At 36.2% G+C, this 16,372-nt stretch overlaps 3 protein-coding genes across 6 annotated transcripts; 2 read left to right on the plus strand and 1 right to left on the minus strand.

Annotated features, from left to right (window-relative positions):
- Window positions 1-299: 299 nt before the first annotated feature.
- Window positions 300-4,176, minus strand: c16h19orf85 (chromosome 16 C19orf85 homolog). 2 transcript variants are annotated; one of them, XM_007549969.2, is made up of 4 exons: window positions 4,089-4,176; window positions 3,910-3,950; window positions 2,530-2,719; window positions 300-1,384 (listed from the first exon to the last, which is right to left on the minus strand). In XM_007549969.2, the coding sequence occupies exons 3-4, from the start codon at window positions 2,715-2,717 to the stop codon at window positions 403-405; spliced, it is 1,170 nt and encodes a 389-aa protein (XP_007550031.1). In that variant the 5' UTR covers window positions 2,718-2,719; window positions 3,910-3,950; window positions 4,089-4,176; the 3' UTR covers window positions 300-402. The 2 variants fall into 2 exon arrangements, with proteins under 2 accessions (XP_007550031.1, XP_007550030.1); XM_007549968.2 differs by having other exon boundaries at window positions 3,910-3,978.
- A 32-nt stretch (window positions 4,177-4,208) lies between these two features.
- LOC103136631 (mpv17-like protein) lies at window positions 4,209-9,838 on the plus strand. Of its 3 annotated transcripts, none has more exons than XM_007549966.2 (7): window positions 4,209-4,295; window positions 5,667-5,794; window positions 5,907-6,020; window positions 6,857-7,194; window positions 9,089-9,159; window positions 9,239-9,268; window positions 9,357-9,836. In XM_007549966.2, the coding sequence occupies exons 4-7, from the start codon at window positions 6,867-6,869 to the stop codon at window positions 9,474-9,476; spliced, it is 549 nt and encodes a 182-aa protein (XP_007550028.1). In that variant the 5' UTR covers window positions 4,209-4,295; window positions 5,667-5,794; window positions 5,907-6,020; window positions 6,857-6,866; the 3' UTR covers window positions 9,477-9,836. The 3 variants fall into 3 exon arrangements, with proteins under 3 accessions (XP_007550028.1, XP_007550027.1, XP_007550029.1); XM_007549965.2 differs by lacking the exon at window positions 4,209-4,295 and adding an exon at window positions 4,317-4,428 and having other exon boundaries at window positions 9,357-9,838; XM_007549967.2 differs by lacking the exon at window positions 4,209-4,295 and adding an exon at window positions 4,317-4,428 and having other exon boundaries at window positions 5,957-6,020; window positions 9,357-9,838.
- Window positions 9,839-10,621: 783 nt separating this feature from the next.
- rpl18 (ribosomal protein L18) lies at window positions 10,622-16,274 on the plus strand. The gene is made up of 7 exons (XM_007549970.2): window positions 10,622-10,726; window positions 11,299-11,385; window positions 11,517-11,624; window positions 12,623-12,721; window positions 12,835-12,958; window positions 14,107-14,176; window positions 16,139-16,274. Exons 1-7 carry the CDS (start codon window positions 10,724-10,726, stop codon window positions 16,212-16,214), a joined length of 567 nt encoding a protein of 188 aa, XP_007550032.1. The 5' UTR covers window positions 10,622-10,723; the 3' UTR covers window positions 16,215-16,274.
- The last annotated feature ends 98 nt before the right edge of the window (window positions 16,275-16,372 follow it).

The following is a 16,372-nucleotide window of genomic DNA, read 5'->3' on the forward strand; positions in this document are numbered from 1 at the left end:
GATTTTTGATATGGCCCAAAGTGAAAATGGGAAATCTCTGATTCATAAGCATGTCAACCTTAATGTACTTACTTTTGATTATAATACAACTTAATATATTCACTTGGATAAACTTAATTTGATTACTCGTAACAAATAAAAAAAATTCAGTTGGACTACCTGACTTTTTTCCAGTGTGGGGTTGCTAGGTAACGGTACAGTGCCCATCGATTGTGACTCAGGAGGCTTTTGAAACAGCTCATTTTCCAGATACTAAAATAACTACTTTTTTCCTGAAAACGGGTTGTTTTCTTTTAAGCTTTTTTTTTGTAGAATCAGTAGAAATCCCAATGGGAGTTTAAAAACATACAGAAATGCTTAAATATGAACGTCAGCGTAATGAAACTCCGTAAACGTGTGGATTCAGCAGTAAGGCAGCTGCCTGTCCTTCAGGATGTCAGGAAACAGCCAGTCATCGTCGTGAGGAGGCGTCGGTACGGGATGGCGCTCCTGCTGAGGAGGAGGAACTGGGAAAGACTGAGCCACGCCTTCAAACGGTGCAACGTTCAGGTCGTTTCCCAGCATGCAGCAGCTCCCCTGCTGCTCAGAGACGCTGTAGAAGGAGGCACTCGCTTTGTATTCACTTTGTCTCGGCTGACGGGAGTTTCCCGTGTTACGCTGGACGTAATCTGCGGTTCCTCCTCGATCTTCTTCACAGCTGTAGCCAAAGCTGCATTCGGGCTCCATGTTCTCCTCCAACCCGGTGAAGTTATCAGACAGAACCATGTCTTCCATCCGGCGCGGACAGATGGTTTCAAAGTAGGACTCTACGTCCATGTGACCCACTGGGTCCGTGAAGAGCTCGGTTATGTCACGGATGGTTTCTTGTTCTGTGTTGGCTGAGAGGTCCGTCAACATCTGAGCTGAGAAATCACAAGAGTCGAGAGACAGCGGAGAGAGCTCTGGGGAGAAAGGAGGCGAATTGTCCTCGTTTTGGGTGAGAACAATAACATTTGGGTGCTGGTCGTTTTCATGGAGGTTGTTAATTGGATTCATTTGGTTTTGCTGACTGGGATATTCAGACTGAAGGAGCTCTGACTCCTGAAAAACCTTTGAGAACTCAGCGGCTTTGTTTCTTCTTTTTTCATTGGTTTGTCTCGTCTTGTTTTGGTTGTTGGTGGATTTTCTTTGTTTATCGTCCAGCTCCTTTGGCTCCCCGGCAACAGACGCATTGTCCCTCGACCTTGAGATGCCCTTTGCATCTGTTTGACCTCCGTTCTGATGAGGATTCTGCAGAGCCTCGCTCTGGTACGTGGAGCCCTGCGGCTCCAGAGGCTCCTGTGTGTCCTTAACATAAAGGGCCGACTCCAGACGATGGTTCGCTGCTTCTATATCTGCAAATTTCCTGTTGAGAGACAAATGACTATCAGAGAACAAAATAATTTTCTTTTTACTGTGCAGATCTTAAAGGGGAAATATTATGTAAAAATTTTTGAGCTTTACGTCCTGTTGTAATGTTATATCCTCATCAAAGAGTGTTTCTTTGATTCTATCATGCATGTTTGAGAAATCCTTGAATCTCCATGGCAACCATTCAACTGTGCAAAACGCCTGGTTGGACCTAGCCCCGCCTTCAAGGTGTAGCTCCTCCTTCAGGAGCTGTAGTTTACAAGTTTCCGAGCTACAGCCTCACAGAGCATCCCTTCCCCTCCAACTCGCCCACTCAGCTCCTTCAGACTAGCCACCAGCAATTAGCAAACATCAGCTGAGCTCATTGTAGCAGCTACTTAACGCTGGTAAAAACGTTGTTAATAGAGGAACATTGTTATTATGACGACGTCTCAGAAAGAGCAGAAGTTTTTCAAGAGACAGAGGCCCAATTTCAAGGCGTTAAACTACAAAGTCAGACTTCCTTTAATCATACTAGATATACACAGCATTTTATTGGCAACTGAAGCTAACACAGTTGCTATGGAAACACATAATACTGCCCCTTTAAAAATGCAGATCAGCCTCCATCACCTCCACCCTGTTTGTTTTCTTCTTGTTTGGTTACATCAGTGTAAATGTGTTTTATTTTAGGATTGTCTAATTACTTTTGATTCTTCTGGATCCTGAGCTGATTTTGTCTTGTCAGTTAATAATTGTAAAATCCAAAATAAAGTATTTATAAAACAAAAGCAGATCAGAACCTCTGTTTTGATTGCTTACATATCTTTGAGTTAACATTTTTCAGCAACCTCTGGTAATATTAGCTTTGCACAGGAATCTGCAACATTTACAATCCAAAGAGAACCGCTATTTAATTTCTATTTTGAGGTTTTAAAAACAAAGAAAAACAAAACTTTTGCAAAATGAGCATGGACACCTTTTCTTCTGCAAGATGTTAATATTTGTGGACAACTGTCTAAAAAAAAGCACAAAGTTTCCGACCTAATAAAAACAGATCTGTGCTTTTAGTGTCATTACTTTGTGGAAATCTAAAGAAATTGTTCGTTGAAAAGATGCTAAAATCAAAACTGAATTTGTTCGTTTGTTGCACCGACGTACCTCTGGATCATGTTGTGCAGGAAGCGGCGGTGGTTGACCTGCCGCTTGGACGGACGGCTCTTCCGGGGCTTTTGAAGAGTCCGCATCATGTGACCTGCTGCTGAAGTCACAAAGGTGAAGAGGTCACGACCCCACGGGACGCCTCGCTCCAGACCGGGCTCCAGACTCACAGAGAAGGACGGCCGCATGGCTGCAGAAAGCAAATAGTTTGGGATTTTGTTCTTTTCATTAAAATGTATTAAGTGACTTTATTTACCTGCATCAACAAAAACCGTTTACTCTGCAAAATAAATTTCAGAAAACTCATGACTTTAACTAAAAGCTTGAAGAGCGTCAAACATTTTCTCCCAACATCATTCTGCTCATGAAACTTTTACTGTATTTGTGTTATTTAATGATGCATAAAAAGGTATTCAAACATTGACAACCAAATAACTCTCAGAAGCAGCGTTTCTCTTTTCAGGGAGCAAATAGCTTCTTATGTACGTACACAGATACATGTTTAAATAAAACATGTTGTACTTCAGATATTCATGAACATAAATTCTTTAAAATGCCAAAGAATTTTTATTTGAACATTAAATAATGTGGTTAATGTTTTCCTATTTCTGCTCTCTTGTGTCTTTTTTTTAAATTGCACTGCTTCACCGTCACTTTGTGTAAAAATGACAGAAATTTCCTGGTGTCAAAATTAATTACCAGAAGAAAAACAATATGATTTCACTCAAAAACTTTCCCATCTTTCTCTGTTCCTGTGAATCCTGTGATGCTACTTCCTTATTATACATTAAAAATAGATGAGAGGGCCGATATTTATAATTTACTGGTTTGTTCATAGCCATCTTAATTCCTATGTAACAAATGCTAAAATAAGAATATTTAATGTTAATTAGTAGATAATCTGTCAGTTTAAGTACAGTTTTGAGAAATGAGATCAGAAGAGGCAGAACATAAAATAATTAATGGTTTATAACGTGAAATATTTTGACAGTTTTTTCAATAACAAATCACTTTAAAGTACTTTTAAAAGATCATAATCAAATTAGATGCATCAGACAGACAGATAGATACAGATCTATCTATGATTATGTTTTTTAAAATTTTCCACAAATATCATTATGCCATAAAATAAACCGTATCCATTATTTTGTTACAAAAGTTACTGTTTTATTTATTTATTTATTTATTTTACTTCCAAATCTAAAAATTCCCTTTTGAAGATATTAATCAAAAATATGTTGCTGCTTATCAGCAACATAAAACTGCTCTTCATGTTGTTGGGCTGAAGGTAAAAAATTAACCTTTTATTGTAAAGATTGCACATTCCTGTCCTAATTTATGTCTTATAATTTAGTAATAATAGCAATAAATGTCTCTTACCGTTTAGCCTGAATGTTGCTGCATGTGAAAGTCTCTACAAACTGCACTGAAGGAAGACGAGGTGCAACTCTCCAGAGATATGTGGTGTGTGTAAGAGAGAGAGAGAGAGAGAGAGAGAGCAGTTATTGTAGCTTCAGATTAAGTCAAGAGTCATCAGCGCTGATTGCAGACGCACACACTCCCTTTGCTCCGCCTGGTTTCCACCTTCACACATTGACGGAGCCGATGAGAGGCGAAAGCAGCAATTATGTGAAAAGTCAACCGCTGCTTGTGGAGGAAGCTGTGGGCTCAACGTCGTCTCCATTGTGAGCTGCGATAAAAAGCGGCCAGTTAAAGACCGAGAAGCACAAACACCGCAGTGACGGCTGCTAACGAGGCTTTAATTGGTTGGTTTGAACTCTGACCTCTTATTATCACATTCTCAGGTGGAAGAGATCAGATGGTTGCTACTCGCTTTAATTGACCTTTTCATTTCAATGCGCCTTCCGAGTGCAGGTTTTTACATATCTATGGCAGCAGGTGAGAGTCTGTTTAATCACAAAGGAAACGCTGTAACAACATTTTATCTTCATTTACTGTCGATTCTCTCCAGTTTTATTTTTTAAATTAACACTGTGAGGTTCCATTAAAAACAACATTGTTGTGAATCATCCTGGGTTTTTAATGAAGGTTTTTTGTTGTTGTTTTTATTTTTTGTAAGTATTTTTTATTGCAAAAACATTTAATCCATCTCTGTTTATTTTTTCCTTTTAAATTTCAGGTCTTATTGTTTTTGTTAGATATATTTTCTGACATCAATATCCAGGAAACGGGATAAAAATCTAATTTCAAGTCTGAACGTCTGGAATTTACTATTTTCCCAAGTCTAGATAAGTACAAGCAAAATTGAATATTTAAGTCTGTCCATATTAACTATTTATCTAAAAGAAGCATTTTTTTAAAGAACCGACGTTTTAAATTGAGTTTTAACCTTTTAATCTTTGATCTGTCAATAAGAGCTTGTGTTTTTGTCCAACTCACTGATCCAACAAATAATCAAAAATCAGAAACGCCTGTTTCACTGCTGTTTTGGTATCTAGGTCCATTTAGTTTTGTTTTTAAACTGGATCAAAGGTTCTTGAAGTGGGTTTAGTTTTCTGGAGTTCTGTGAAATTAAGATGTTATAGAAATCATAGTTTCATTATTCATCTGGATAAAAAAAAAAAAAGAAAACAACTCGGTGGATGTTTTGCAGTTAAATATTGAAAAAAAAAATCTAAGAAATCTGGGAAAAGTGTGGAATTTCAAAATGCAAACTCTTTTCTTTAGCTATTGTATCTATTATAAATTAAATTTAAAAAGAAAAAGAGCTTTACCCTTTCCTGTTCAACATTGTCTACTTTATTGATTTAATGCAATTAATTTAATTCTGTCATGTTTTTTTCTAATGGAAGTTATTTGAAAAAATAACTTTTTTCTGAGAAAGCAACAATCTGAGAAAGCAAGTCACTGATTTCAAATTGATGTAATGTAAAAATATCACAAACCACTACGCAAACAACAACCATGAATTTGTACAACGTAACTGATTTTCTGACAACTTTGCACAAAACATAAAGACAGAAAACACCTGATGGGGTTAAAATATTAGAAACATGTTACTCCTGCTTCGCAAAGTGTCTTCACCAGCTTCATAACAAAAACAAAACAAAAAAATACATTTTTATTTATTTCTTCAATAAATTGACTGTTATATGAATCTTTGTGTTTCATCTCAGAAGAGGGAGCCGCTGCTGCTGCGTGTCTATTTATAGAAACAACACATGTGCTTCTGACCGGAAAGCTGCAGAGTTTACTCCATAACTGAGCCTCTACTTCAACAACGTTTTAGAAGACAAAATCTGTGGTAAGTCACGTCTAAACTCAGAAGCTTGACAGTGTGAAGCTGTTCACATGTGCTGCTTTCCCACATGATAAAAAGCTTTATCACACATTCCTGCTAACCTTTGACCCGGCAGGAACATTTCTGTCACTTCTGCTCTTCTCTTGGTTCTTCCACGTTGAGCAGAGCCAGTGGGAACGGTGTTTGTTTCAGTGGCTTTGGGGGTTTAAAGAGGAGCCAAACTCAAGAGGTGCGTTTGATTGTTACGATTTATATTTTTTCATAAAGCTAGGGTTGTTTTCAGACGCTGCTCTACCCTCTTCTTTTTGCACCACTTCTGTAAAGGTAAAGATAAATTACTCTGGTAAAAATCCTCTTTTTGAAAACAGGAAGTGATATTATATTACCCTGAACCTTTGGGGTGGAACTTTGTGAACTAATTGGTTGAATATCCTCAATGATGCAGCTCATTTTGTCTGTTAACTTGTTGAATTACCTTTTCAGCAAGAAATATGAGCTTTTGTTAAGTCAATTATTCCTTAATATTGACCAAAAAGTACTTGTGATCAGTGAAAAATGCTTTCCCATATTATGAGGAATGACTGAGTTAATTATTTCAAGTGTACTAAGACATTTGCGCTCGAAACTAGACCAAAACTACGTCTTGTTGTTTTCATCATATCTGGACCTTGATGCGATTATTTGGGCCCATTTTTAAATTAATTTCTGAAGTGAATGGATTGCACTGCAGGTTAATTATCATTAGCATAATTGCCTAAGTCCTATTTTTTAAAAATAAGACTTAGGCAATTATGCCACACATGCCATAAATGTGTGGCATGTGTTTTATTTAATAATAAAACACATTTAATTATTTCATAATAAAACACATTTAATTATTTAGTAATAAAACACATTTAATTATTTAATAATAAAACACATGCCACACATTTAAATTTTTTTATATTTACTACGAGAATTGTGCATCATTGGAGGTTTATGGGTTTAAAATGACCAATGAATTAATATTTTCTCAAGCCACTGTCCTTTAAATGTTCTGAAGTCCAACATGTTCCTTCTGGTCAGACGTTTCACCATGAACCGGGCCTGGGCTTCATTTCAGGCTCACCCGTACATCAGCAACGTTCTGGGGTACACGGCGCTGTTTGCCTCGGCGGACCTCATCCAGCAGAGAGTCCTGGGTAGAAATCCCGCCCCGGCGTCCGAGCGGTCCGCAGGGATCGACTGGCATCAGACGGCTCGAGTGGCGACTGTGGGCCTGTGTTTCCACGCCAACTTCAACTACCACTGGCTGCGAGGGCTGGAGAGGATGGTGCCCGGCGGCGGGCTGCGGGCCGTAACGAGGAAGGTGGTGCTGGATCAGCTGGTTGCTGCTCCGGTTACCATCAGCGCTTTTTATATCGGTGAGAATGCTGTTCAAAGACTCGGCTTCTTTTAAGAACCAACAACTCCTGACCTTCATCTGAAGCGTCTGGGAGGTGGGCAGACTCGGAGTACTCAAAAACTGTACTCTAGTAAAAATAGAACTACTTCAACATACTTTTAATCAAGTAATATAAAAAGTAGCCATCCAAGAAATCACTCAAGAGTAAAAAGTTTACTCAAGTCCTGAGTAATTAATCAAATTATTAATCATTTAGTTTTTAAAAGTTGCATCATCAGACGGGTCAAAATTTTAAGTTTTGCGTGTTTAAAGGACCTAAATGAGAATATTTCACATAAGTAACAAGAAATCTTATTTTTTTTCCCAAATCAATTTATTTCAATACCAAACTTTAGCAAAAACTGCAGGTGTGTGTCTTTGTCTGGTGAGTTTTTAGTTAACATTGTTTGTTCTTCATAAAGAATCCAGACGTTATATTCAAGCAGTAAGAGTAGCAATACTTAATAATAAAATTACTCAAATAAAAGTAAAAAGTACAGTGAAGTAAAAATATTCCTAAAAGTTTTTTTTGTTTGTTTTTTTTTAAAAAAGTAACTCAAGTAAATGTGATTAAGTAGAACTATCCAACCCTTTGTACTTTAGATAAAATAAAGAACATTTTCGTTATATATGACAAATAACTGAGGATTCACATTAGTTTTTCCTACATTTACGTCTATGTTTGTATTTGTGGAACAATGGTGCTGCTGACTCACTACTGATTGGAAATTTAGAATATCTCTGCAAAGAAAAAGGCCAAATGTAGGCATGGACGACTTGGCTGAGATGCAGAAACGCACTCTGGTCAACGAGTGTTTTCTTTATTAGTCACGTTAAACAAACTGTCACTGTTTATCAGACTTTTCTAATTTAATAAAACAATAAAACTGAAAAGCAAATACATTTCCACCTCTGGAGTTCAGTGAATGTGGAGTTATTAAATCTATACAAATGATGATGCCAGATTGTTTTCTACTAAACAACATAAAGTCCAGACAGCTCATTTAGCAACATAATATACATTTACCCCTAAACCAAGATGAAAAGGTCATATGTCTACTTTATCATCTACAGCTCCTTCACTGCCCTTTTAGATACGATTAAAAAGCCTTAAAATTAGTTAATCTTTTAATGTTGCAGCACATTTTCACACTGAATAACTTACAGGGTCCAACCTTTGATTTCAGTTAATTATTCAGAGTGAAAATCCCACATTGTGAATTTATTTTTCACTAAGTCGGCGATGGTGCCACACTTATTATAATAAGTAATTTCTGTTAATTAAATGTAACAGAATATTTTTCTTATACAACTGCTGCTTTACTTATTTAAATGTCCACTCCTCAAAGTGGAGAAGATAAGAAAACATGTAATTCATAAGAGGTGAAACGAGTGTTGATCCTTGTAAATCAAGAAATGGCTGAAAGAAAACAGTAAGTCACCTAAAGTTCGCCCAAAGAAAGAGCCAAGGTAGTTTAGTTTGAAACCTTACATTTATCTAACCATCAAAGGACAATGAAAAGTTACTTTATTGTTTGTAGAGTGGATGAAAGAGGGACATTCATGGGTTGTCAAGTCTCAGTAACACATTTGTATTTCAAAATAGTAGAAGGCACTGCAACATATTTCATAATTTATTGCCATCAAATCTATAAATCTATTATACATGTTTTTATGTATTTCTAACTTAAACATGTTGTGATTACTTCATGATTATATTTTGCATTTTACAAACACACTAATAACTAAACTGAAATCTTAATTCCCTTTGTTGTGAAATATTTGAATATCGTTATATGGCTATGTTCTCGATTTTGAAGGACTGGACAAACAATCATTACCTGAGCATCTTAATTATCAGATCTATCTTTCAGGTTTAAGCTTTTTAGAAAACAGAGACGACCTACTTGAAGACTGGCGACAGAAATTCTGGACGTCTTACAAGGTCTTAAATTTAATGTTTAGCTTTACTGGGCTAAGAGACAATCGTGCTGCAGCTCTTAAATATCTGTCTGTCACTGCAGGCCGGAGTGGTGTATTGGTCAACGATGCAGGTCAGATGCTTTGTTTTCATTAATGCATTTCATTTATTCATTTATACAACACTGGGCTTTGACTTTTAATCTGTTTGCTTCTTGTCAGGCTGTGAACTTTGCCTTTGTGCCCCCTGTGGCTCGTACTGCGTTTGTGGGAGGAATTGCTCTGACTTTCACCATCTTTCTGTGTCATCTCAGACAGCAGCGCGGACACAAACCTGACTAAACCTCAGACATTCATGTTTAGGATACATATTGTAAAATACTGGCATTAACTGAAGCTCATTTAAAGGGAAGGTTATATGTGAAAACTCTGAAAGAATAACATTCACAGGTCTGTGAATCAGATGATCGTCTCCTTCCAAGTGATCTGTTTACAAATATTAAATAAATGAATGCATAAATGCCTGATCTTTACTGTTTTTGTGGCTTTTAAATCTAGTAAACATGAGTTCATGCAGCCTCCTGTGTATGTGCGCGTGTGGTGTGTGTGTAAGTTTTTTGTTGCTTTGTAACCGAAAAACTCCTCCATCTTTATTATGTCACATCTGTTTTAATTTGTCTTATAAACTTGATTAATGAGATTCATACTGCTGACATTTGTTTTGTTTAATTCATCTTAAGCAGCTCACAACACATTAAATTTATATATTTTTGAAGCATGATAAAGACATGCACAATATATAATAAATGTCAATATTACTGAAAAGTCAATTTATTTTAGTAACTCCATCACCATATTAGTGAAACACGATATATAGATGAATACACACAGACCGTTTTCAATTCTTTATTTTTGTTAATTGAACAAAACATTAAAATAGCACACTCTGATGCAAATAAATGTGCAAGTGAGTAGGAGGATATATTTTTTAAAATGTGCACAGCACAGAAACTACAGCTGACCATTTACAAGAAGTGATAAAAACTGTGCAAATAACAAGAATGTTATTTGTAATGAGAAAAACTGCACAAATAGCAGTAAGGCCCAGACACTGGTTGAAAGGTGGGGTAGACCCAGGGCAGGCTGCCAGTCCATTCCAGATAATTGATACAATTAATGGTAAATAATTACCGAAATTATTTATCATTGTTTATCATTAACAATTATAAAACAATTATATTTTGGTGGTAAACATGCTCCAATGTACTTGTGGAATGTAAAAGCTATCTGGAACTCAATGGTATATTTTAAAAACAAACATTATTTTTAAACGTTCTTTTCCTTTATCCTCCATCCTCTTCACATCTAGAATTAGCTCTTGTAATACGATAATATAAAATCCAGCGGGTTGTTAATAATAGCCGATTTAGTTCAACTGCTAATTCCACTACACACCACTAGAGGCTCTATCCTCAAATTAACAAGCGGAAAACACAAGCTCCGCAGCCAATCAGAAGGCCGAGATTTCAGACCATTGCGTTATCGCGAGACGTTGTCCCTTCCTTTTCCCTTTTCGCTCTGAGTCCAAGATGGTAGGTACTGCTACCAGTTATTGTAAAATATGATAACTGCTTTATCCATTGTCATCCTCTTTGTCAAACCATCGTATCTTGCTGATTAGTACATAAACATGTCCCGTAGATACTTAGTGTGGCACTGTTGCTGTAATTTTAAGATTATTTGTCCATATTATTCATATTGGCATAGCTACTTTGAAGCCGACATTGGTGCCGATTTCAGTCATGTTTCTGACTTGAAGTTAGCCTTGCGAGGTTTTCTGAAAGCCGGATATTATTTTAAAACTCAGAATGCATTTGGTCACGTTTATGGCGATTCTAAGTATCAAACTGAGCCAAATAAAATGCTGCTGACAGTGATAGCTGTTTGCTAGGTGATAGCTGTTCGCGGTAGCGTCAACGTGTGAACTAGCTTCAGCTAGCTAAAGGGCTCTGATCTGCATTATAATTTAACTTTATATGCTTTTGCTTTAATGCGGCTTTAGCGATGTATACTGTAGAGATAACGGTGGATCTTACATGTGATTAGTTTGAAACGAAGACTTTCAGGTGATGCGTCTCAATGTGATTTTGTTCAAATTTTCAAGGGAGTCGACATCAGGCACAACAAGGACCGTAAGGTGCACAGGAAAGAGCCAAAGAGCGAGGATATCTATCTGAGGCTCTTGGTTAAGGTAAATAATTTTCTCCTCTCTTTAAAACCATATCTCTGATACTACTTATTGGTGCATAAAACTTTGAGTACGAGTCTTGTGATTGCCAGATTTTTAAGTGTGTCATAACTTGTCATATTGGTTTCTTACAGTTGTACAGGTTTCTTGCCCGCCGCACAAATGCTCCCTTCAACAAGGTGATCCTGAGGAGGCTGTTCATGAGCCGGACCAACAAACCTCCCATCTCCATCTCTCGCCTGGTTAGTCCAAGATAGTTTAAAAATACTTTTCTGTATTGTAAGGCATAATTTTTCAGGTGGGCGCTGGTATGTTCAGAAATGTCTGGGTTTTTTTTCGGTATGAAATGTGATTAATTTGTTTAGAGATCCTATTTTATGAGATGGTATACTGCAGTAGAGCACATTTAATCACCTCATACACTCAAACTTAACATTTTTAAAGGCCTTTCGGCATGTGATGTTTGTTGTAAAGAACACCCAGATTGTCCCAGGTTGCCTTCTTTTTGTTAAAGGTTTTTTTAACAAGTGGCTGTCATTTAACAAGAAGAAAAAACTAATTTTATTAAGGGGATCATTAACATTTTTAATGTAGGGTTCAGGTGGTTATGAGTAGTCAATATCTTACCTGGAGCAACAGATATGTTGCATTGTTTTGGTTTGATGAAGCATTATTTTCAAGCTGATGCAAGTTTAAAAACAAAGATTTTTTTTTATTATGTAAAGACAAAGCAACTTCAATTGTCAAAATGTCTTAGTGGTTCATGCAAGGAGTTTTTAATAACTTGCATCAATTAAATGCTTGCTTAAAAGTCCTACACTTTTCTGTTCTGATGTTGGTGTTCCTCTGAAACAAAGCTGAAGAACTGAAGCATGTCAGAAGGTTAGAAAAAAAAACTATGATAGAAAACTAAGGCAACAGTAAAATAGTCAAAAACCATTTAATCTGATTTGCTGTAATGTTATGTGGGGCTTTGGGGGCTTTTCATGCCAAAATTTGAAAGGTTTTGAACATAAAATTTATGGTTTTGGTGCTTAATATTTAGTGACATTAAAAAAAGAAATTGAAAGAGATGTTGACATCTTAATTTATAATTTACGGAAGAAAAATGGTCAACCATAATAAGGCTGAAATCCTTTTCTCCCATTCATATCTATAGGTATATTTTCTACATGTCTCTTCCTCGGTTTGAAATATGTCCTCATCAGTTTTCCGCTCTGCCTGTTTTGTCTTTAATTAGATCCGTAAGATGAAGATGCCCGGTCGTGATAACAAAGTCGCGGTTGTCGTGGGAACAGTCACTGATGACATCAGGATTCAGGATATCCCCAAGCTCAAGGTAAGTGATCTTACTAAATCTACATTTTCCTTCAAAGTATTTGATCTTATAAAGATTTAGATAATGTTCCTTCAGCATTGTGACCCTCTGAAGTTCTGCGTTTTATTCTGTAGATCTGCGCTCTCAAGGTTACCGACCGCGCCCGCCGCAGGATCGTGAAGGCCGGAGGTCAGGTGATGACATTTGACCAGCTGGCTTTGAGTTCTCCCAAAGGACATGGGACAGTGCTGCTGTCAGGTACCTGAACTTCTCCTGTTTCCTCCTACAGTCTGCCAGTTTAATCTGAGAAGGTAGAATCATTAATAAACTCTGTTATATAAGAACTCTGAATCAGAACAAAGTCTCTGGATTTATAATCTTCACCAAGCAATAACGAAATGACACCATGCAAAAATAGATAAAAAATAGTTTTGGTCTTGTTTGAAATCTTGACACCAGGTAGCCACATTATATTGTTTTTTAATTATTTTTGATAAATTACTCATTATGTCAGACTTTCTGTTTGATTGAGGATTTAATTTGCTCATCATTTTGAAAGAAAGATTATGGACAAACTTTGATTTTGCCAGTCTTTCTCTTGTCTTCCATTTTCATTTGGACAAACCTTAATAATGCCCAATAAAGTATAGTTTTTACTTTTATTCTTATATGCTTAACTTTGCTGAATCAGATTTTAATTTTAGCATTTTATCCCTTTACATGTTGTCTCTAGGCAGCTTCAAAGTTAGTTCGATCTGGTGTGTTTTTCTCAATCTGAGTCCAAAATGTTGTAATTAAAAGCAATAAATCTATTTTGGGGGATTTTCCTAGCAAAATAAATGTCAAAAAAGGAAATGTCTTTAAAAAATGCATTTAGTTCAAGATAACCCATTCCTTATCTGATATTTTAAGGAGATATAGATCTTTAAGCAGTAGATCTAGGCTGTAGATCTACTGTTTAACGTAGTTAAACTTGTTTTGTGAAACTTGTAGATGAGACATGTCTGCTGTTACAAGTTCAGTGCTAATACTTGGTACTTAAATATCCAGAATGATCTAAAAGTGCAGAAAAATATGGAAAGTTTGGCCTTTTTAAACGAAAAATGTGTAGAAATCTTATTTATTCTTTTCATTTTGAAACAATCTCTAGTCACTTTTAGGAGCCTGACAACATGAATGATTGCAAATGGTTCTTTTAATCAAGCCTTTAAGAGTTTTATTTCCCAGTCAAAATGAATCAAAGCTCCTTGTTGTCCCCGACATTTCTTCTCTGCTGCTGTAGCGTTTCCAGATGTGTGCTATAAATGTGGATTATTATCTGTACTAATGTAGAGATCTACAATTGATTATGTTGTCAGAGATTTTACTGTCTGTATCTGATGTTACATTCATCTTTTCCTTTTCAGGGCCCCGTAAAGGCAGAGAGGTGTACAGGCACTTTGGAAAAGCTCCTGGAACCCCTCACAGCCACACCAAGTACGTCTGAACCCAACATGAAACCAACACAGCATCACATGGTTAAACACAGGAGCCCTGTTAGTTTATTAACCAACATTGGTTCCTTTAAAGTCAAATATTTTGACTACAAATTGATAAAACTACAAAATTCAAAACGTACTGGGTCATCAAAACAGCTTAGATTTGAGCTATTTCCATCTGATAAAAGTAAATGCATTACATCATGGTGTACTTAGTTTCTTACTTTCCCACATTGTTTCCACTTAAAAGCGGAAACCACACAGTTTACTTTGATACTTTTAATAATGTGCTGTGATTGTAGAGAAGCATTTGCTAAAAAATGCTAAACCTAATGCACCTTGAATTGAGGGCTTTTACAATCTGATCCTTTTGACATTTTTTCTAAATATACTTAAATTGTCTTCAGTCGAATGTTGAAACTTTTGGAGTTTGTCTTTTTGCTGCTTTCAAACATCTTTATTTCACAAAAGTGCCTCTAAAGTGTAACGTTTATCTTATTTTAACAGTAACATTGTAGTTATTTTGAACATTTGATTAACATGAAATTGTGTTGGACTTATGAAGCAGAGAAAAAGTTCTGACGATTTTTGCTCTTTTAAAATCTCTCCAGTTTTAATCGTTTTTGTACCACAAACGTTTCAGGTGTAAAATGAAGCTGCCTCTAGGCCTGTCACAAAAAAATTTTTGCTGGACAATAAATTGTCCCAAAACTTATTGCGACAAACGATAACATTGTTTTGAGAACATTTTCAAGTAATATATCAGTAATAACAGCATACAAATGCAAGAACACTTTCTGAAAGCTCAATAAACTTTAAATTCTCATGAACTTTTAACCACTGGAACTGTAAGATATTTGGAATATCCAAAATAAAGAAAGCAACAGATACAACAAAATAAATGATGAAGTTTCTGTAAACAAACTTATCTTTCCAAAAAAAAAAGGAGGGGGGGATAGTTGAGACCAAAACACCAGACTGCTGACTAATCATCCAGATTTTGGTAAACGGAGAGAAAAAAGAGAAACGCTAAATCAAGCAAATGAAAATTATTGAATTTCTTTTCATTTATCATGTGATGAGTTGATTTATTGTCTATTGTGACGGCCCTAGCTGCGACTTATTAAATTTTCTCCCGCTTTGAAAACTTATAATAATTTTCTACATTTTAGTAATTCATTCTTAGATTGCTGGTGAATGTGGTTCTGTATCTAATTCATATTACCCAGCAGGAAGTCGATTATATGCATTTCAAATTGATCACAGGTTATAATCTATGTTTCCTAAGAATGTTGAAATGCTAGAAATGGGGTGTAATGCAAAATTTATCAAGAATAATTAATTACCAAGAAGAAATAAAGTGAGGTACAGTAGTAGGGTAGTTATTTTGGTTTACAGAGGATCCTAATTTGTCATATTTTTAGTCAGCTGACCAACACAAAACAGGAATGGGAATAATAGAAAGTAGAAATCAAATTAAATGAGATATTTTCTAAAGTGTAATGATTTGAAATGTTTTCTTTACTGGTATAAAGTGGAAGGGATGTCATGATAACAGGTGGATGTGAAGAGAATCTAATCCACATCACCACACTGAGATACGGTGTTTTAGAGGGAAGGGGACCACAACCAATAACTGAAATCCATGAATACTTGAAACTACCCCCTCTAAAAGTGATTTTAACAGTCTGTTTTAATACTTCATATCCCAAATATATCTTTATTTATTAATGCAAACTGTATTAGTACTACAGCAGAAGCTAGTTGCAAGTTACAGCCAGTCGTCTCCAAGGAAAATTATTGGTATTTTACCTTTCCAAGCTCCACAAATGGACTAATATTTCAAGATTAATTCCAGAGAAAAATACATGAATAGATGGTTTCACTGTACTGGTTTACAGGAACAAAGATTATTTGAGATTTTGATTTGTCCTAATTTCTATTCTCTTCTCCTCTCCAGGCCCTACGTCCGCTCCAAGGGCAGGAAGTTCGAGAGAGCCCGCGGTCGCAGATCCAGCCGTGCTTACAAGAACTAGTCTCGTTTTTGTTTTTCATGCAGTCTGACAAATAAAAAGATGATTGGCTGTCCAAAAACACAATGTCTGCGTTTTATTGAACCTCTCAAGAATGGGTTGATGAAAGCGGATGAATAAACCTCCCATAATGCACCGCGCTGCGGGCTTTTAATTGCACC

The sequence above is a fragment of the Poecilia formosa genome, unplaced genomic scaffold (genome assembly GCF_000485575.1).
Source record: "Poecilia formosa unplaced genomic scaffold, Poecilia_formosa-5.1.2 Scaffold34, whole genome shotgun sequence".
Taxonomy (NCBI): domain Eukaryota; kingdom Metazoa; phylum Chordata; class Actinopteri; order Cyprinodontiformes; family Poeciliidae; genus Poecilia; species Poecilia formosa.